Source organism: Sinocyclocheilus grahami, unplaced genomic scaffold (assembly GCF_001515645.1).
Source record: "Sinocyclocheilus grahami isolate Dianchi unplaced genomic scaffold, SAMN03320097.WGS_v1.1 scaffold267.1, whole genome shotgun sequence".
In the NCBI taxonomy this organism is placed as follows: Eukaryota; Metazoa; Chordata; class Actinopteri; order Cypriniformes; family Cyprinidae; genus Sinocyclocheilus; species Sinocyclocheilus grahami.
In genome coordinates this window covers 494,658-516,105 of record NW_015505446.1, presented here as the reverse complement: position 1 = coordinate 516,105, position 21,448 = coordinate 494,658, and the positions used below count along the sequence as shown (strand labels likewise).

General features: G+C 33.7%; 2 protein-coding genes and 1 pseudogene across 2 annotated transcripts in view; 2 read left to right on the top strand and 1 right to left on the bottom strand.

Annotated features, from left to right (window-relative positions):
* Nucleotides 1-8,724, top strand: part of LOC107599472 (minor histocompatibility protein HA-1-like) — a 17,706-nt gene extending 8,982 nt beyond the window's left edge. Inside the window, exons 5-18 of the mRNA XM_016291068.1 lie at nucleotides 796-868; nucleotides 1,081-1,141; nucleotides 1,846-1,980; nucleotides 2,171-2,232; nucleotides 2,309-2,419; nucleotides 4,130-4,283; nucleotides 4,368-4,469; nucleotides 4,555-4,718; nucleotides 4,802-4,990; nucleotides 5,062-5,199; nucleotides 6,315-6,553; nucleotides 6,664-6,901; nucleotides 7,010-7,103; nucleotides 8,133-8,724. Of these exons, the coding sequence (XP_016146554.1) occupies nucleotides 796-868; nucleotides 1,081-1,141; nucleotides 1,846-1,980; nucleotides 2,171-2,232; nucleotides 2,309-2,419; nucleotides 4,130-4,283; nucleotides 4,368-4,469; nucleotides 4,555-4,718; nucleotides 4,802-4,990; nucleotides 5,062-5,199; nucleotides 6,315-6,553; nucleotides 6,664-6,901; nucleotides 7,010-7,103; nucleotides 8,133-8,458 (2,086 nt within the window). The 3' untranslated portion in view covers nucleotides 8,459-8,724. The remainder of the gene's footprint in view (nucleotides 1-795; nucleotides 869-1,080; nucleotides 1,142-1,845; nucleotides 1,981-2,170; nucleotides 2,233-2,308; nucleotides 2,420-4,129; nucleotides 4,284-4,367; nucleotides 4,470-4,554; nucleotides 4,719-4,801; nucleotides 4,991-5,061; nucleotides 5,200-6,314; nucleotides 6,554-6,663; nucleotides 6,902-7,009; nucleotides 7,104-8,132) is intronic.
* A 356-nt stretch (nucleotides 8,725-9,080) lies between these two features.
* Nucleotides 9,081-15,099, bottom strand: polr2eb (RNA polymerase II, I and III subunit E, b). The gene is made up of 8 exons (XM_016291080.1): nucleotides 14,928-15,099; nucleotides 14,582-14,756; nucleotides 14,342-14,457; nucleotides 14,177-14,257; nucleotides 12,209-12,267; nucleotides 11,652-11,730; nucleotides 11,508-11,583; nucleotides 9,081-9,118 (listed from the first exon to the last, which is right to left on the bottom strand). The coding sequence occupies exons 1-7, from the start codon at nucleotides 14,982-14,984 to the stop codon at nucleotides 11,518-11,520; spliced, it is 633 nt and encodes a 210-aa protein (XP_016146566.1). The 5' UTR covers nucleotides 14,985-15,099; the 3' UTR covers nucleotides 9,081-9,118; nucleotides 11,508-11,517.
* Nucleotides 15,100-15,715: 616 nt separating this feature from the next.
* LOC107599448 (phospholipid hydroperoxide glutathione peroxidase, mitochondrial-like) lies at nucleotides 15,716-21,046 on the top strand (annotated as a pseudogene).
* The last annotated feature ends 402 nt before the right edge of the window (nucleotides 21,047-21,448 follow it).

The following is a 21,448-nucleotide window of genomic DNA, read 5'->3' as shown; positions in this document are numbered from 1 at the left end:
TATATATATATGGCACATTGCTCCTTTATTTTATTTTCCTTTTCGAATCATTCAGGGGAAATGCATTCTTTTGGAATGTATTTATTTATATACATTTAAATAAATATTTAAAAAAATAATAATTTCCAATTTCCCCTTGAATGAACTGAATGAACAATTTATTTTTATTGCACTTATATTAAGTTAATTCAAGGGGAAATAGCACTTGGTTCCTTTTGAAATGTTTGTTCTGTTTATTGATTTGTTGGTTTCTTTTGTTTATTTACATTTTTACCAGTCTAAATTAAGCATACACAGGACTGCAGTGCCATACGGCATGCTTTGTGTGCGTTATGAAATCATCTCTCTCAAAATGCTCTGTTAGATCATTGACATGAATCGTAGCTCTACAGAAATAACAGGAAGTTGATTTGTGGCTTCTGCTCTCTTATGCTAACCGCCCCAAACCAAGGATCTGTTTTTGAGTTCGAGCTGATCATTATCATCTCTCACGTAGTACTGCTGTTGTTTTCAGTTCACGTTTTCAGAATCGTCATATTCATTGCGATAGACCTTTGAATGGCAGCGTAAAATGTTGCTCAAACGTTCATGAGCCTTGTTCATGTCTTGAATTCATGTCCTGTGACCAAAACATGAAATCATGCACCAGTGCAATGGGACTGTTTCTATGGCAAGAACTGAGCAAAGTGGAAGTTGTGAATCAAACACTTCCACTGGCATCTGATCATTTGGTGCAGTTACAGTTGTTCAGATGTTTTTAGTGTATAAACGGCGTTTGTTTGTGTGTTTTGTCAGTGTGTCGGAGCTGCTGATGGGGGAGGTGGACAGCAGCACACTGTTGTCTGTGTTGCCCTCTGAGAAGAGCAGGGTAAGTGTGTGTCAGTCTCTGTTCAGAGCGGATGTTGGCAGCAGGAGTTTAACTTCCTGAAAGTGCCGTTCTGTGATTAGTGTCACTGCTCTGTGACGCAGTTGTCCTCGTGAAATAAGACTCACATGGAACACGTATGACAGATGTGTATGTTGTATATGTGAGACAATGTGTGATATAAATATTTGTGTTTATTCTCTTTGAATGTTCAGTCTATGGAGAACCTCTCGGGTCATGATTCTTTACACACACGGAGTGATTCATCTGAGCTGGGTACATTTTAACAAATTCAGAAATGCAGAAAAGCAAGTAGGAATGCACTGATATAGATACAGAGGATTTTTTTTTTTTTTTTGAAGATATAATTTTATATATTCAATTTTTATTTAAATTGTGTATATATATTTTTATAAATTTATAATTATTTATTTGAACTGATTATAATTCTGGTGCTACGTTATTCAAATAAAGTCTTGTGCAGAACATTTAAAATGATAGAACTGTTCTACAGAACATTTTAAGAGAACTAATAATAAAATTATTTATTTGAGATCTTTACAAAATCTCCTGCAGAACACATTTAAAATTATGAATAATAATTTTATGTATTTATTTTAATATCATTTATTAAGATAACTTGTTTAAAATAATACATACATACACAAACACAAACTTGGTGTCCTGCAGAACATGTATTTAAACGCACATTAAATTTGTTTTTATTTTTTAAAGAATAATAATTAATTTATTATTAGTAGTAATATACTAAATAAAATTATTCATAATTTTAAATATATGTTCTGCAGGAGATTTTGTGAAGATCTCTTATGCATGCATGCATTAAATAAATACAAATTATTATTATTAACAGAACTCAAGTTTCCTGCAAAACAAATAATTGTATCTTTTTATGGTTGGTATTACAAATTTATTTTTTCTAAAGTGAAACATGATTGTATTCCTATGCACGCTGGCAGTGATGAGCGCTGAAGAGGTGGACATTATCCTGCAGCGCAGTGAAGGAGGTGTGGACTCGGCTCTGACGTACGCTAAAACCATCTCCAAATACATGAAGGATCTGATCAGCTACGTTGAGAAGAAGTTTGCGCTAGGTAGGATGAATCGCGTGTGGCTTTAGTGATATGATGGCTTGATTGAAATTGAGTTTTGAAGTGTTATATGAGAGATTGAAGTAAAGTGTGTAGTTTTGGATAAAACGTATAGTTCTGATTCTAAATTCTGACTGGTTGAGCCACGTTCTGTAGCTACTTAATTTGCTTCTTGTCATTAATGTATGTATAGAGCTGGAGTTCTCCAAGGGCTTACAAAGGATCTATCAGACTTGTAAACAGACCATCACACAGGTGAGAACTGACCTCGCTCAAAGTCTTCAGGATTGGTTTGCTCCCTTCCTCATCCGTCTCTCTTTGTGTCCATCAGCCACACATGCCCTTCTTCTCCATCTACTCTCTGGCTCTGGAGCAGGACCTGGAGCAGAGTGCTGGGATGCAGCAGGCGGCCTCCACCCTGCAGAACCAGACCTTCATCATGGTACAACACCAACATGTCCACCTTTTGTCGTCCTCCTAATAATAATACTAAGAAAATTATTGTTAACAATTATATATGATTAATGTAAATTAAATGTTGTTGTTGTTAACAATAACATTAATACTATAAAAATTACAGTAACAAGTTATCAACGTAAATTAAATGTATGTATTATTATTAGCAACAATACAATTTATAGTAATACTTTAATAATCACAATAAGAATAAGTTATTATAATTAATGTACATTAAATAATTTCTTGTTATTAAAAATGTAATATATTTTGTCATTTATGTTCTGCGATAAACCTTTTAAAGTTCATTTTATTTTTATTAGAAACGACAATTAAATTTATAATAAAATAGTAATAACTTATTTTAATGTAAGTTAAATAATAATAAAATATTATTAAAAATACAATACTATTATTTGTTAAATATATTCTGCAAGAAACTTTAAAGTTCTATTAGTTGTAGTAACAAAATCAAATGTATAATACTATCATAATCACAATAAGAATAATTTGAAATGTATTAAATTAGTTAAAAATACAATTCTTGTTGGTATGTTCTGCAAGAAAGTTCTTTTATTAGTAGCAGTAGTAGTAACAACAATATTAATACTACTGTAATCACAATGTTATTATGATTTATGTAAATTAAATGTATTATTTTTAAATATATCATGGTAATTAAATGAATTTTATTCTTTAATGTTTTGCAAATAACGTGTACACCTTTTAGAAGTAGTTTGTGTTTATGCATATGTATGTGTGTGTGTATGTATATAAAAAAATGCACATCTAACAAAAGAATTAATTTTGTTAATTAAAAAAAAAACGTTTGCCAAATGTAACTAATTTACTAATAGTTTTAAATTAACAAATGTATACGTTTTAAATGCATTGCATTACAAAATTGAATTACATCAATTGAATTAGCATTTTTGGGTGCACCAAATGTAACTAATTTAATAATTTAATTTTAAATATAATAGAATGCTATAAAATGATAAATATAACAATTTGCATTTAACAAATGTATTAATAATATAATGTAAATGTTATATATTTCATTATAATAGTTAAATTATATTACTAATACAAATATAACCATTAGAATTTTTCCCAATTAACTAAGAATGTCCTTTTTATATTATACTTTATTATATTAAAATGTAATTATATTATTAATACAAGCAATTATGATTATATTAATTTTGGGGGTCCACATAAATGTATTTTAATAGGGCTTTTTATGTTCTGTTATATGAAACTTAAATTAATTTGACAAATTTAAATCAATAAATTAATTTAAGCTTTATTCATCAATTAATTGAACCTATTAAAGTTTATTAAACAATTTAATTTAAATACATTTTATAAATTCAATTATATTAAAATCTGATTATATTAATATATATAATTATTCAAAATTGTAATATATATTTTACAACGTTGTTTTCATTATTTTAATACATAATTCTGATTAAATATTAGATCAAATTAGTTAATATGATTAGATAATATAACACATATAAATTTGTTCCTGCATTTATACAGTTCCTAATTTATAAATATAATCTAATAAAAAATATATTTGTTTATATTTTAAATGTTTTGTCATATGTACAGTATGAAGGTTTTTATTTATAGATGTTTGGGGCTTTCAAGAGGTGCTTGTTTGGTTTAGTGTTTTGGGTATGTTTGAATATCCAAAGTAGTTATGCAAATGGTTCTGAATTGTTTTTTTGTTTTATTGTCAGCTCGAGGTCACATGACCCACAAATCCTGGGGCTCCACAGTGAGCGACACAGACAGTGTGGGAGGAGGAAGTGGCCTGGGGTCCCCCACTACCAGCACAGGTACAATTTCTTGCCATGACTAAAATATATTAAACGTAAACATTTACTATAATATATAATATTGTATTTTTATTTATTTTGTAGGTGACATAAGTAAAATGGCCCGAACGTCGTCTACAGGAACCATGTCATCTAACGAAGACGCAGAGGAGAAAGACTCAAATGTTACTTCCTTTGAAACGCCAAGTGAGATTAAAATGATGCACAAGTGTTTTCCTTTCTAATCTGTGACTGTCATCTAGTTTCTCACTGTCCGTTCAATATTTTGCAGACATAAATGGCATCGAGTCTGAGATTGTGGTTCCCACCGGGCCGTTCCGGAACGTGGGGCTGTCGAAAGCCGCTCAGACGCACAAACTGCGTAAACTGCGCTCCCCGTCCAAATGCAGAGAATGCGACAGCTACGTTTATTTCCAGGGAGCCGAGTGCGAGGAGGTGAGGTCACATCGGCTGCGCTTTGGCCTTGTTTTTTTTTTTTTATCAAGCAGGCTGTTTCAAGTGTGACTTGCTCTTGGCAGTGTTTCCTGGCCTGTCACAAACGCTGCTTGGAGACTTTGGCCATTCAGTGTGGCCACAAGAAGCTCCAGGGTCGCCTTCAGCTGTTCGGGCAGGATTTCTCACAGGTGTCTGGCAACAGTCCCGACAGCATCCCCTTCATCATCAAGAAGTGCATCGGTGAGATCGAGAGAAGAGCTTTGAGGATGAAGGTATGCAAGCGTCTGGTCAGATCCAGCAGATAGAAATGCAAGATGGTTCTGATCGTCCTCTTCGCTGTCAGGGTATTTATCGAGTGAATGGGGTGAAGACGCGGGTGGAGAAGCTGTGCCAGGCGTTTGAGAACGGCAAAGAGCTGGTGGAGCTGTCCCAGTGCTCGCCACACGACATCAGTAACGTACTGAAGCTCTACCTGCGACAGGTGAGCCACCACTACATCAGGACATTTATACAAAATCATTTTATATAATATTGTGGAAATTGCATTTTTGTTTGGTTTTTGTATATTATATAAAACTTACAAAATATTATTATTATTATTGACAATTTAACAGTTAGCATTTTTGGTTCACCCAAATGTAACTCATTTATTAATAATATAATTTATTTTGCATATATAGTATTTTTTTTTGTCTATTAAAACACTTACACTACTACTACTCAATTTATACATTTTTCTATTAAATTATATTATAAATATAAATTATATTTATATAGATTATATTAAAACACCTAAAATTTGCATTTGTAGGGTTCACCCAAATAACTAACTTATTAATTTAACTTTTTTTTTTCTTTCTGCTATCTACATTTAGCAATATCTTTGAACATATGGCATGAAATGGCATTTTTGGGTTTTGTATATTATGTACAATTATATGAAAATTAAATTATATGAATGAAAATATAACATTCATATATAAAAATATGCATTTTGAGTTATCCTAAATTTAAATAATAGTCTAATAATGTACTCAACTTTTAATATAACAGAATGCAGCATATGAAAATATAACAGAATTAGCATTTTCGGTTCCCCAAATTTATTAATATAATTTAATTTTTAGATATATTATATTTATAAATATAATTAAAAATGTTATATTTTTCTAAAACTTTTTTTGATAATTAATAAAATAGTGTACTTTATATTAAAATTAAATCATATTATTAACACTTAGAGTCAATGTAACTAATTGATTATTTATAGAATAGTGTATTTTTATTTTGTATGTTATACTGGATTTTATTTTAATTTTCAGTTATTAATCCATATAATAATAATTATTATTATTATTATTATTATTAATATTATCCCTTTTTTGCATTCACCAAAATTATAAATAATTTATATAAATATTTATATATATATATTTTTTAATATTATAACATCTTAAATTTTTGATGAACACATCCTTTAACAGTTCCCTATGAATAAGTTGCCTTCATTGTTAGCAGTGGCTTTTCATATCCTCCTCATACGTTCACCACAGTCAGTTGTTACATCCTTATTTTGTGTTTTTGATTTTTCCTCAGCTTCCAGAGCCCATCATGCCCTTCCGTCTGTACAACAGTCTGATGGGTCTGGCGAAGGAAAGCCTGGCTGTAGTGGGTCCAGAGGGAGCCGAGACGGGCAAAGGGCCCGACCTGGTGGACCTCGGCCCTGAGACAGACCCTGAACTCTTGGCCCTCGTGGACAGACTTAAGAATCTCCTTAAAGAGCTGCCCAAACAAAACACCGCCACTCTCCGCTACATAGCGCGCCACCTGAGAAGGTGCAAAATATAGAATTGACTTCCTCTCATGTTTCTGGGTTTATAGACTTACTTTGCCAAACTCTGTTTTTATTAAACACTGATTATTTGGTTAATGTCCCTGTTTTCAGGATTGCAGAACTGGAAGATGACAATAAGATGAGCCCGAGCAATCTGGGCATCGTGTTTGGCCCCTCACTGATGCGGCCCCGGCCCTCAGGGGCCACGGTGTCTCTGTCGTCTCTGGTGGATTACCCGTACCAGGCCCGCATAGTGGAGACCCTCATTGTGTTTTATCCCTCCATTTTCCATTCGGACTCCAGTCGGCCGGCAAGCACCAGCACCCCCCGCACACAGTCCCTACAGCAGGTTTGTGATCGGCTGAATCTCTCATGTTGTGCAAGTGATGTGTTTTAATGCGAGGTCAACTGGTTAAAACGCTAATGCAGAACAAACGTGATGATTTGGTCTGTGCAGGAAAGCAGCATTGATGAAGAACACTGTTCAAATGATGAACAAGGAGTCACAGATGAACCCGACGCTGCAGAATCAGACAAATTAGAGGGCCATGGTATAACATTTCATACTTCTATTCCTAATATTACTGGTTTACATTGTTCAAATGCATTGTGTGTGTATATATTTTTTGATTTATCTTTTGATATTTTAATTTAAATATTTATTGTATATTTGTTTATTTATTTATTTGACTTTGTTTATTCATATTAATTTATTATTTATTTAATATAAATTTTATATATCAACATTAATTTTACTCATGCAGGTTAGTATATATGTTTATTTTATTAGCCTTTCATATTAAATTTAAAATACATTAATTTATATTTATGAATATATTTAAATACAATTCACCATTATTTTAATATTTAAAAATATTGTATGTTTATTGTCATTTATACTGTATTTTTTATTGTAATTTAGTTTTTCACTTTATTTTTGCCTTTTATATGAATTTTATTTAATATAATTAATAGTTAAATATATCACCATTATTTTAGTATTTTATCATATTTGAAACTCATTTTGTATTTGTTAGTTTTTCATTTTATTTATTTGCCTTTCATATTAATGTACATCAATTTAATATTTGTAAATATATTTATTTACATAAATATCACCATTATTTGAATTTTTAAAATGTACATTTTGTATTTAATACTCAGTTTTTCATTCATTTGCCTTTCATGTTTTATTTAATATATATATATATATATATGTGTATGTGTATATTTAGTGTGTGTATATATATATATATATATATATATTCATATAAAATTAATATTTTAAATGATGCATTTTTATACTCATTTTTCATTAGCTGCCTTTCATATTAATGTTAATTTTATATTTGTGAATATTTACATAAATTACTATTTTAAAATATTTTAAATTTATTGTATTTTTATACTCATTTAAGTAGATGTTTAGTTTCATTTGACTATTAAAACATTTTACATATATAATTATTAATATTTATTCCTAATATTACCAACAAAAAAAATAATTCCAATAAGCATTTTTGCATTAAATTAAATCAATAATATGTGATATAAGAAAAATGTGTTTTGTCATGTCTCAGCAGAGAGTTCACCAGGAACCCCTGGTTCTCCGGAACACAGTCTGGACTCCGATTCAGATGCAGACGAGGAACGGGGCAGAGGTGAACTTCAGCCCCCCAGTCCTACAGACCAGGCACTGGGCTCTACCACCGAAACACAAATGAGGTTGCCCATCCTTCTCGTGAACCTGCAGTGTCCCTCCAGCTCAAACAACAGCAGCAACCCGCCTGCCCTCCCTGCGAGTGAGCCGCCCGAGTTAGATGAACCAGAAGCAGCACCAACAAGCTCGCTGGCAGCGCTAAACATCAATCAGAGTAACGGCACCTCCACAACACTCACTCTTTGAGTTCAGCCAGGGTTCGTCTGTGATGTTCCAATATATTTTTAAAGATGCGTTTTAATATTTAAAATACTTCGGCTTGGAATCCTGCAAAAACGTAGATTTTTAAAAATGTTTTTAGCTTTATTTTACGATAACAGTGGTACGCTTCCGGTGTCATCATGCATTGTATCTTATGAGATCACCTTGCACTCAGTGTTGATGTAAATCTGTTGTTAAATTTTATATGTTTGTGCTTGTCTTTTAATAATAAAATATGAGTGATTTCAAAATAATCAGTATTTAAAAACAATGCAAACTATCGGGAGGTCATGGTTATACAGAAGTTATCAGACAGCATGGTAGCCAATGAGGAAGAGGTTAAGTTGAATATATTTGCTTGTTGCTGTGTATATTTGCACTTATCTCTGTCCGCTTCACGTTATTTCCTCCCCCATACAACAATGGCTTTCAGAAAGAAAAAGGTGAGTCGGCTCTCTCTACTTTTAGGTTTTGAGGCTTGTTCATTTGAGACCAAACTAACATGGTTTTTAATAAACCAAGCTGTTAAATGAAGTGACACAAGAGACAGACTAACAATCATATTTATTAGTTAAAAAAGGAAAAACTTTTAAAAAAGACAATTCAGACCATGTTCACTTTCAGAAGTTGGAGAAAACTTCAAACCTGTCAAACAAAAATTGAATAATTAATTCGGTGTTATTAAACACAAAATATGAAACATTTACACTAATTGAAAAATTAACAGATTTTCAATTATTTCAGTCTAGGCATGGGCCGGTATGAGATTTTGACGGTATGATAACCTTAAGCAAAAATATCATGGTATTGTCGTTACAGCTCTAAAATGTGTTATTTTTAAATGACTGGGTAAAAAAATTACAAAAATTCCCGATGAACACAATATATTTAGTTTTTGAGCAGCACACAGAATATTAGGAACAGTAGAATGTTTATTTTTTCTTTGATTTGTTTCCTAAAAAGAAGAAAAATAAAGACTGACATCTTTATTTAACCCAAATCTGTAATTAGTTATTTAATTTTAGTTATATAATTCCTATACATATTAGGGTTGTGACGGTGAGAATTTTCCCACCGGTTAATCGGCGTGTGACAACACGGGACGGGGCATTCCCTCTTTTCCTCAGCTTTTAAATAGCTTGTAAAAGCGGTGTGCCCATTTTACTTTCACTTTAAAATAACAGCAATTCGGAGTGAAGCAATTGTTCGTTTGAATTTTCCCTCTTTTCCTCCGCTTTAAAATGGCTTAAAAGCTCCGTGTGCATTTTACTTTAACTTTTGAATTAACGGCAGTTCGGCGTCAATTGCTTGAATGCAACAACAAAATACAACGTCAAACTCACTTTAGCCTATATATATAAAACATACACCTTTTATTAACTAAACAAATAAAAATACACCATGCTATAGGGCAAGCTATGCCTAATATAAAATAACAAATAACTTACATAAAGTTTAATAGGTATACAAAACTGGAAATAAGTAAACATGTATAATATATAACCAAATAAATAAGAAACGTAGAACGTTTATTAGCAAAACGAATGTCAAATAAAATTTAAAAAATGACACGGTTTAAATAAAGTAAAAATCAGCAAACACTGTGGAACCAATTAAATAAGAAACTAATGTTTAAAAAAACTTCCAAAATCACCTTAGATGAACAGCAAAAGTCAACAGGCTTTTCAAAATCCAAAATACTGCCAAACAGGCGCTTTTGCATCTCGTTTCGAAACTAAATCATCCGCGATCGTCTTGTCTGTCTCACCCCTCTTCTTGTCAGTCAGCTGGACTCACTCTCCTCGCTGGAGAAATGAAATCTGATCTGTGATGCGACTGTCGTTCGGCACACTGCATTGAGCAGCCGCGTTCAGTTTTTAATTGTAGTGTCTGTTCTTTTACTGAACTAAATGATTTTTATTACTATAAAAAATCTAAACGACGGTGGGGGTCGGTGACACGGTGGGCAAGAGACATAACCGGTATCACCGTCTATCGCGGCAAGCCTAATACATATTTATATAATTTCATATACATAATTTGAATTAATAATAACCCAATTTGAAGCAAAAACAATGTTCTGACTAGCTTTGTGAAATTTTATTACATGCCTGAACGAAATAAACAGCAGAAGCTCTGAATGAGATGCATATTCACTCTCTGACAGCAGGAGGCGCTTCTGGAACACCAGATACGGCGTTTCCTTGGTTAGCGCTGTAAACAAAGCAGCGCTGCGCTGACACACTGCTTTAATATTAACTATACAGAGACCAGATTAAAAGAAAATACCATGTAAACTTTTCTGAAGACAGTCAGTTCCCCTCAGAAACACATTCAGATAAACCCCTAAATCAATATTGGATTTTCTTCCAGTAGTTCGTGCATGAACAGTGAGTGATCTGCCTGCTACAGTATTTTTCTCTGTGCGTCCGTCTTCAGCGTCTCTGGCCTGTCAACGGGCTTTTACAGACTTCATATTTTCACATAAATGGGCGGTTGCCGATCGCGTAAGTTCCAGGGGAAGCTCCTTAAGTTTGTCCATCCTATACACACGTGACTGACCGCTCGCTCGCACCAACAGGAGGAGGAGGGTCGTGTTACTCTCTACACTGCACTCAACCTGAGGGATTCCTACACTTTCAGTCTTTGAGGAGACATGAAAAACCGTGCATACCGCAGAAACGGTATAACGGAAAATATTAGCGGTTTTGAAACCGTGAAATTTTCACATCACAGTATACCTTGAAACCGGTAATCGGCCCATGCCTATTTCACTCATTTAAAGACAAACACCAAAATTACAAAGACTTCAAAATGGAACGTATAAGAACTAATTGAAAACAAAAACACTAAAGACAGTATAGTAATGATACTAAAATAACACTGCATCACAGATTTGCATCTTGAATTCAGATGATCAATACTGATATACAAATTCTGAGGTATTAATGACAGGGAATAAGCTGAATAACATCAAAATGGAGTTTGTAAGCGTTAACCAAACACTCCAGTTAACTACAACAGAAATACTGACTTGCTCGGGATCACTGGACCAGTCTGTATGTGATGTACCGTCCAGCAGTTTCACTCGGTCTGATGATCTTAACAACCTGCAAAACATGCCACAAGTTATTCACTCCAAACACTCCGAGATGAAGATACACATTCGAGTTCCTACCTGGCCTCTCTTCAAGCCGAAGTAACGGGCAACAGGATCCCCAGCTTGAATTCTGGGAAGCTGGCTTTCCTTTAGTTTACTGGAGAGGAGCTGGTTAAGAGATACTAGAGATACTTCTACAGTAAACCATCCAACTGAGTCCAATAAACCAGGGTTATTATAGTTAACTAAAACCATAAAAAAAGATTTGCTACATAAAATAAACGTAGCCATTGACTTCCATAATGTGGAAGTCAATGGCTACCATCAACTGTTTGGTTACCAATATCTTCTTTTGTGTTTAACAGAAGAAAGAAACAACTTGAGGGTGAGTAAATTGTGACATTTTCATTTTTGAGTGAACTATCCCTTCAACTGAAATAAAATATAAAAAAATATATATAGTTGCCAAGGCAACATTTCTTATTTCCTCATTTTCATTTAACTTGACTAAAATAAAAAACTAAACATTTTAAATAATTAAAAAAATAAACACTCAAAATATGAATAAAAACTATAATATATAATTGATACTAAAATAGCACAGCTATAAATTTCACCCAAAGCTCAAAGGATACTACCGTGCCAGCAACTCGGTCACTTCCTCTTTAGTCATGACTATGTGCTCTGGAACAAGCTGAAAGAAATTAAAACATAATTATTATTATTGTGTAAATAACATCAAAACATTAATGTGTAAAACTAGCATTTTGTAAATTCTGTAAAAGGCCAAATGAGTCGATAAAAATTTTAAACGCCTGTTCACACTAAGAACAATAACTTATCAGCTTTCGGCGGTAACTTTCAGGGCTATAGCAACTTATATATTATATACAACTTAACAATAGTATATATGATTACAGTATAATTATCAAATATACTTACAACTATATATATATATGTATATATATATATATATAGTTGTATATGTTAATTATGAAGCACTATTTTAAGTAATATACTGTATAATAATAGTAATATTATTCTAATGTTATTTTTGTCATTTAATAGTTGTTGATATATATTAATTATAAAACACTATTATAACAAGTGTTATAATGTTTATTTATTCTAATATATTTATTATATTTTCTCATCACACATCATGCATTTTCTAAAATGTGATATTTCTTATTATATAATTAGCATCAAACAAACTATATAATTCTTGTTCTCAGTGATTAAAAGATTAAACAAAAAAAAATTTGAAAAATTATTGCACAACCATCAATTAGGTGGCAAGATGCAGTATGTATGTAAATGAAAGAAGCAGTGCTTTTTCTTCGCCCATGTTGACTCGTTGATTCGTCGCTCTATTGAGAATTAGCCGTTGAGTTGACTGAACTTACTCCCGGACGCGTTTTTGGAACCAACATACCTCAAGTAAGCAAGGTTTGGGTTAATCAACAGAGTTCAGGGTATGTGTGACGATAAGCCAACCTTGCTTTCTGGAATACACCCCAGGTGGATTCTGATTGGCTGTCAATGTTTTTATCATTCAACAGTTGAAAACATCGTTCTTAACTAATATGAATGATATTGTTCTTAATTATAGTTGTAATGTGGACTACCATATATTCTCCCAAACAGGGCCGTTCTTAGGGGGGTGCAATTGATGCGGTGAACGGACTACCTGAGGATCGATGAAAACACTGACAGCCAATCATTCAGAATCAACCCAACTTTAAAAGGCTGTGCTCTTATTGTCAGTTGGTATGAATGCTAATATACCCAGATAGCACACGTACGTCTGCAAGATGTCTGTTAAAGATCGTTTCATCTGGAAAGCATCTGTTGTGTACAAACATCTGATAGACATCAGTTTTACATACATTCTAAATTAGGGTGACCATACGCGCCAAGTAAGAGCTTGATTAGCTGGTTCAGGTGTGTTTGATTGGGGTTGGGGTTGGAGCTAAACTCTGCAGGACACCGGCCCTCCAGGACCGAGTTTGGACAGCCCTGTCCTAGACCAGGGGTTGCGAACGTCGGTCCTGCAGAGTTTTGCTTCAACCCTAATCATAGTTTTAATTAGGGTTTTCCAGGACCGAGTTTGGACAGCCCTGTCCTAGACATTTAGAAAATGTCTAAGATGTTTAACGCGTCCAGGGAAAATGGCACGTATGGTCACCCTATTCTAAATCAAACATCTTAGACATTTTCTAAATGTCTAGGACAGGGCTGTCCAAACTCGGTCCTGGAGGGCCGGTGTCCTGCAGAGTTTAGCTCCAACCCCAACCCCAATCAAACACACCTGAACCAGCTAATCAAGCTCTTACTAGGCATACTAGAAACTTCCAGGCCAGGCGTGTTGAGGCAAGTTGGAGCAAAACTCTGCAGGACACCGGCCCTCCAGGACCGAGTTTGGACAGCCCTGGTCTAGGACATCTGAAGCCGTACTGCAGATGAGCAAACACTCTAAAAAAAAATAAAAATAGGTCTTGCAAATGTAAATGCAGACGTCAAATAGACATCTCAGTGATGTAGGTGTGCTATCAGGGTAGTGAAATCGTTTAAACAGTCCGCTTTAACTGCAGCGTCCTCACCTCGTGTTCGGTAATGTTGATTAGAAGTTCCTGCTGAAGAAATTGCTCAAGTATGTACTTCGGTGCCATGTCTACCAGAGACTGAAATTTGAGAGACCAGACACATTATTTAAATGCCTCAGTAGTTAGTTGACATCTAAAGGTAAGTGTATGTGCTTGCTTCACCTGTTTGGCGGAGGGCGTCATGCCCATCTGGACTACAATGATGGCCCGGGTGATGTTTTCTTCTTGCATACGCTGGCAATACATCTTTATGGTTTTGATGCCAACCTTTGGTTCCTCTGAAAGCAAAATAACGGTTAGATCTGATACAACCGTTCAAAATAAATCAATCGTTCCTCAACAGTGGGTTTATGGATGAGTTAAACACTCAGGAACAGGGCTGTTGCTGAAGATTCCACACACCAGGGAAGAACACAAACATCTGGTCGGTCGGGTCGTCGTTGTGGGCGACCAGGACCGTGAGATCGGTTCGTCGTGGTCGACCTTCGCTGGGTTTGTCTCCAAACTGGCTTCTGAACTCCTCGAGAGTCTGATCCAGTTCATCTTGCGTCACCAAATAACCGCGATCGTGACAAAGCTGAAAGACCAAGTTAGAGATTAGAAGGACGTAACATATTTCTGTTATTTGGATGCGTGCTGTATTTTGGGAGATCACAAATCATGGCACTCCAGAGGACCCGAATAAGCATCACAATAATCTGTCTACGCAACATGGATCACACTATAAAGTTATACGGCTTTCATTTACCTGCATTATAGTTTTTCTAATTTTCCATAGTCTGTAAGTCTCTTCCTCGTCATCCATATCGCGCCCAAAAGAGGATTAACACACAAATATCACGCTTAGTCGATCCTTTTGCTCCACGTTTGTGTCCCGTTTCTGCCGACGCGTGTCTATGACGTCAGACGTTACGCCGCAACGCGCACTTTGATTTCGTGTGTACAAAACAATACGCAGTTTAGTTTTTTGTTGTTGTTGTTGTAAATATATAAGCTTTTACTTTTCGCTTTCAAGCAATACAATGTGTTATGTTGATAAAAGTTCAAATAAAAGCGATTTTAAAATAGGTGGTTTGTTAGTTATATACAAAATAAATCTTATATATATTATGTTGGTGTTTATTTCGTTTGGAAACCAATAAGGAATGGGAAGAGGTTGTAGAACATTCTAGAAAAAGGTCCGATTATCCGCAATGGCATGTGGGAAGTGCGTGTGTGATTTCTTCAAATTGGTTCTTTTGAACAATTCGTATCAAAGAATCGATTCATAAAATGATTCAGTGATTCCTTTTGTCGTTTCTATCATGCTAATATTTAGAGCATATCACATGCTCTAAAACCTTCAAATAGAGCACGAAGACACATATTGTGTCTGTTATTATGGGGTTTGATTAGTTACGTTTGATTAATTTAGCGGAGTTTATTGTAATTTCAAGTGTTCCCGTTCGGCTCATTACGAATCATACTGTTAGCAAAAACCGGTTCAATGAGTCCACTTCATGAACCGTTCCGTTACCTGATTCATAGAGAAGAATCGACTCTAAAGAACGATTCATTGAAGAGTCATCACTACTGGACGTTGGAAAGCGAAAAGATCAAAAAATGGCTTTTATTCATCGTTTGTTGCTGTTCGGGGCTTTATCAAGCAGTGGGATCATTGGTGCAATGGTATCGTAAAGTTGAATAGGCCTACTTCTGTAACTTAAACTTGCATATCTGAATCATATTACGTAATTTGGCAATTATGAGGTTATGTGCTGCATAATTACGGGGGTTTTGCAAATGTTTTATCATCAGTTTACACAATCAGTCCTATTGTGCAAGATGAGGTCTAGTTTCAGTGTATTTAAGTTAGGTCTTTTGTCTTTGTGTCTCATTCTTCCACAACAGTATCAGTTCACTTTTTCCGTTGTATAAATAATGCGCAACAACGACAATAATAATCTAATGTAATAACAAATTGTATCTATTGGTCCATCTTCCAATATCCATCTTTTGGCATACATTAGCAGAAACTTGGTTTCATAAGATCAGCTTAGTAAAAGACAGGGTTGTTGTTTTTCTTCTTCTTTGAAACATGTATTGGCTGCAAAATGGTAAAAAAAAAAAAAAAAAATGGTATTTTGATACATAAAACAAATACTATTACATTACGTGTTACCTAAAAGAACAGCATGTCCAGAAAATTACATAACCTTGGTTAGTGTACAAAAAATGCCATGAACAAATGGCAAAAAACATACGTACTAAGACAGCTAATTATGACCATAAAGTCGAAATTATAACATACTAAGTCATATTAATGTCAGAAAGTTGAAATTATGATGTAAAAAGTCAAATTATGACCCAAGTCAAAATTATGATGTACCAAGTCATATGAATTAAAAAATTCAGTATAATTATGACAAAAACTAATGACTTGTCTTTAGTCTTGACATAATCATCTCAATTTCTTCAAAAGTATCTCAATTTCAAACTTCTATGCCATGATTGTGGCTTTATCTCATAATTTAGACATTTTCCTTCATAATTATAACTTAGTATGTCATAGTTTGACATTTTTATCTCATAATTATGGTTTTTATCTCATAAATATGACTTGGCATCTCATAGTTTGACTTTTTTATGTCATAATTATGACTATCTCATAATTTAATGAATTTTAATGATTTTCCTCAGAATAGTTTCATAGTACTTTTTTGGTGATGTTAATATATTCATGACTATTTTATTGCAATTAGTCAAACATTGTTTTATTTATTATTACGCTATTATATATTTATTATTAGCCTTTCATTCCATAATATCTTTGTGGCATGAGTCCATTCCTGAAGTCAGTGACTAATCAATATCCACGGGAAATATCATGTTCACTATTCTAGTACACTTTAGAAGCAGTATAATTTACTGTATATAATGCAAACATCAGCCACTTTTCTGGTATGAGGACAAAGTGCCAACACGCACATTAAGCTATCAGTTTTCTCGGTTGTGTAAGATCGTCACCCAGTGACCTTTGACCTCAGTAGGAGTTACGGTCAAATAAAAATCAACCTATAAGGAGGAAACAGCCTCTGTCAAGTTAATATTTATTTGGAGCCCTATATATGAGGGTCTTTCAGTGTTCTGGAGATTTGGTGTACTTTAAGAGAATTTGATCTAATACGCTGCCTGCCATTTCAGTAGTTAGTACTGAAAGGCAGTCATGCGTTTCTTAGGGCCCGCTGTCGTTTTCTCCATAGTGTTGCAGACAATGGTAAGAAATGCTCTTAAAAGCCCATTATTTTAAAATGAGTTAATAACTTACCAGTTTTTCAGTTGCGGTTGGAATTTAAATATAGAGATTTGTATCTAATATTTGTTTGAAGGTGTTACTAACAGTGTTCCTTTTTCTTTACGTGTGTATATGTATTCAGATGCATCCTATTTGTTTACACCAGCATGTTTTTGTTTTTAGTCTGCACAGCTAGAAGACTGGCAGTCAGCCAAATCCATTTATGAATTCACTGCCACGGATATAGACGGCAATGAAGTTTCCCTGGAAAAATACAGGTGAGTGATGGAAATCAGCATGCCAGCAGTACAATTGCTTTTTATTTCACCTCAAGGTATAAAGTCTGTTTGTTCAAGTATGAAAAACATTACCGTGTAGTAGCAGTCTAGACTGAGGAGTCAGTGCTAGTTGACAAAAGTCTGAGCCCGTCTGCAGATTTTGGGCTGTCGGAGTCAACCTGTTTCTATGGAAGCCCGTTTCCACATCAACTTTGGTTCCCAATCAATGACATACTTAGTCATATTTATGGCATAAAAAGTTGAATTGTGATATAAAAAGTAGTGCTGTCAAATCGATTAATATGTGTGTGTACTGTGTATATTTGTGTATATATATAAACATACATGCATATATTTAAGAAATATTTACGTGTGTGTGTGTGTATAGATATATGTATGTGTATATATGTGTATTTATATATACTATACATATAAATATACACAGTACACACACATTATGTAATCACAATCGTGATTTATCACGATTAATCGATTTGACAGCACTAATAAAAAGTCATAAATACGATATTTGAAAAACTGAAATTATGATAAACTATTGCAATAAAATGTCAAATGTGACAAAAAGTCAAGATTATGAGACCATAATAATAATTGAAATCATAATTGACATTTTTTACTTATCATAATTATCTTTTTGTCTCATACTTTTAACCATATATATATATATCTATCTCAGAATTATGTCTCAATTTTGTCTTTTTATCTCATAATAATGACTTGGTATTTAATAAAAAAAAAAAATTCTCTCAATTAGGATTCACTATCATAATTTTGACTTTTTTTTTTTTTTCCCCTCATAATTGACTTAGTATCTCATAGTTTCACATTTTTGTCATGATTATGGCTTTATCTCAGAATTTTGACTTATAAGTATAATTATTAGTGAGTCATAATGTCGACATTTAATCTCATAACTATGACTTAGTATGTCACAACGAGGCACATGCTTCTGCATGAATCTGGTAGTAGTGTGTTACAGAATCCTCAGTCTGTATGATTGGATGACACCTTGTTGCTTTAGTGTCAATCAATTTGTAACTCTAACAAAATCTAATTGATTGTATATTTCAGGGGGAAAGTTGTCATCATCACTAATGTTGCCTCAAAGTGAGGCAAAACACCGGTAAACTACTCTCAGTTTGCAGAAATGCACGCCAAGTACACTGAGAGAGGTTTACACATCCTGGCCTTCCCATCCAACCAGTTTGGACATCAGGTACGGGGAGCAAAAACATTTTTAATGCTCTTAAAATGTATAAATACTGTGATCTAATAATACATTTTTTGTTCAGGAACCAGGAACAAATTCCCAAATCAAGGAATTTGCCAAGTCTTACAACGCAGAGTTTGATATGTTCAGTAAGATTGATGTGAATGGCGACTCCGCACACCCTCTGTGGAAGTGGCTGAAGGAACAACCAAATGGGAGAGGATTCTTTGGAAAGTGAGTCGGTTGCCAGATAGTTGAACTTAGTTGACTTGTAAATTCTGTGTAAATAATTGCTTATTTAATATCAGCTAAATCAATTCAAGCGATAATCCTCCCAAAAATTAAACTTCTGTTACTCTGTGGAACTTAAAATAAGATATTCTGAAGAATGTTAGTAACTAAACTGTTTCAGTTCCCATTCATTTCCATTGTTCTATTGGCCATATAATGAAAGTTAATGGGAACAGAAACTGTTTGGTTACCAACATTCTACAGAATAATCTTATTTTATGAAAATACAACAGAAGAAAGAGAGTCATGCAGGTTTGGACTGACATGAGTGAACTATCCCTTTAAAGGAATAGTGTACCCAAAAATAAATAAAAAAAAAATGCTGAAAATGTGTTCACATTTAGGCCATCAAAGATGTAGATGAGTTTGTTCTTCATCAGAACAGATTTGGAGAAATGTAGCATTACATCACTTAGTCACCAAAGGATCCTCTGTAGTGAATGGGTGCCATCGGAATGAGAGACATCACAGTAATCCACACAACTCCATTAATTAATGTCTTGTGAAGCAAAAAGCTGTGTGCTTGTTAGAAACAAGAAATCCTTTATCTATAATATTGCTTCATTTTGTCTGAATCAGGAGAGAAATATGCACAGATCAAGCAAAAACAGTTCTAAAGAAATATGTGAGAAGACAATAGCAGATGGACTTTTTCACTGGAGGAAACGTTATTATTGATTATGGACTGGAATTTTGGCCAGAAGCGACGGTTTAAAACTAAAACGTCCTAATGATGGATTTCTTTATTACAAACACAAAGTTTTTCGCTTCACTAGATATTAACTGGTAATGGACTGGAGTGGTGTGGATTATCGTGATGTTTTTATCAGCTGTTTGGACTCTCGTTCTGACGGCACCCATTCACTGCAGAGGATCCACTGGGGAGCAAGTGATGCAAAGCTCCATTTCTCTAAATCTGTTTTACATTTTGGATGGCCTGAGTGTGAGTACATTTTCATCAAAGTTTCATTTTTGGGTGAACTATCCCATTAATAGAGCTGCACTAGAAATTGTTAACTTCTCTACTGACTGTTGTTTTTATTCCATTATAGTGGCATCAAATGGAATTTCACTAAGGTTTGTGCATTTCTTTCCCTTTGAATTATGCTAATTAAAAGCATGTTATGACTTAAACCTTGTATGTTAAATATGAATACTTATTTACTAATTATTCAAATGATTACAATTGTTTAATTTGCTATCAATTTTTGTGTTTTCTTTTCAGTTCCTGATTGACCGTGAAGGCCATGTTGTGAAGAGATACTCCCCTTTGCAGGATCCAAGCGTACGTTGTTCAGCTTCTATTAATGTTTGATTGTATTTCAATCTGGTTTGAGTCATAAACTAAGGCATGTTTAAGATTAGCTACAGTATCTAAATATCACAGTGATATTGGCACACAAAATGTATTTTTTTTTGTTAAATATTGATCTTTTAGGTGGTGGAGAAGGATCTGTCTAAATATCTCTAAGGAACATCATTAGCTGACTGTCAAATTGCCGCCCAGCCGGCCCTCTTCATTCTCCCCGACTGATAGCTGGGTATCAGTGATGTCGTCTCATGGACTAATGATGGTTTGTTTGCAAACCCCTCTTGAGGAAAGAACAGACCTGATGCATTTGGCGTGCAACCCCTCCTGAGAGCATCATCAGTGCCCAGCATCACTCTGGAGAGAGACCCCCGCTCCTTCAACTGCCCCTATGCTTTGAAAAGAAAATATGCACATTTATTTAGAGCTAAACATGTTGTCATAGTGTAACATTTCTTAATAAACGCAAAGAGATTCATTTGAACATGTGTTGGTGTTATGTTGATATCAGTGAGCAGGTGTTTTAGTGTTTACTACATTTTTAAAAAAATGAAACGTTGGTTTGGCAGTTCGCTAAAATAAATTTTTTTGTTTTCTATTTAATTTAATTTTTTTCTCAATTAGATTTCAGTTAAAGTTTATTTTAAAGTTAATTTGTTTCAACTTTTAATTATTTTTAAATTGGTTTAGTTTTTAACCATAATAATCCTACTATTTTTTTTTTTTATATATATATATATTTTATATAATGATTGCCTAGGAAAACTATAAAGTCAGCTTAATATTAAGAATTCTCGTAATCATATTTTTGTAATTATTATATTATATTATTTAACATTTTAATTAAATCGTATATATATATATATATATATATATATATATATAT

What these genes read in the sequence shown, in the direction of transcription:
- polr2eb (XM_016291080.1), bottom strand. Translation starts at nt 14,984, where the DNA reads ATGGATGACGAGGAAGAGACTTACAGACTATGGAAAATTAGAAAAACT. An exon ending in TTAGAAAAACTATAATGCAG is followed by an intron (nt 14,757 to 14,927) that starts GTAAATGAAAGC and finishes TTGGTCTTTCAG; the next exon opens with CTTTGTCACGATCGCGGTTA. An exon ending in GATGTTTGTGTTCTTCCCTG is followed by an intron (nt 14,458 to 14,581) that starts GTGTGTGGAATC and finishes TTTTGCTTTCAG; the next exon opens with AGGAACCAAAGGTTGGCATC.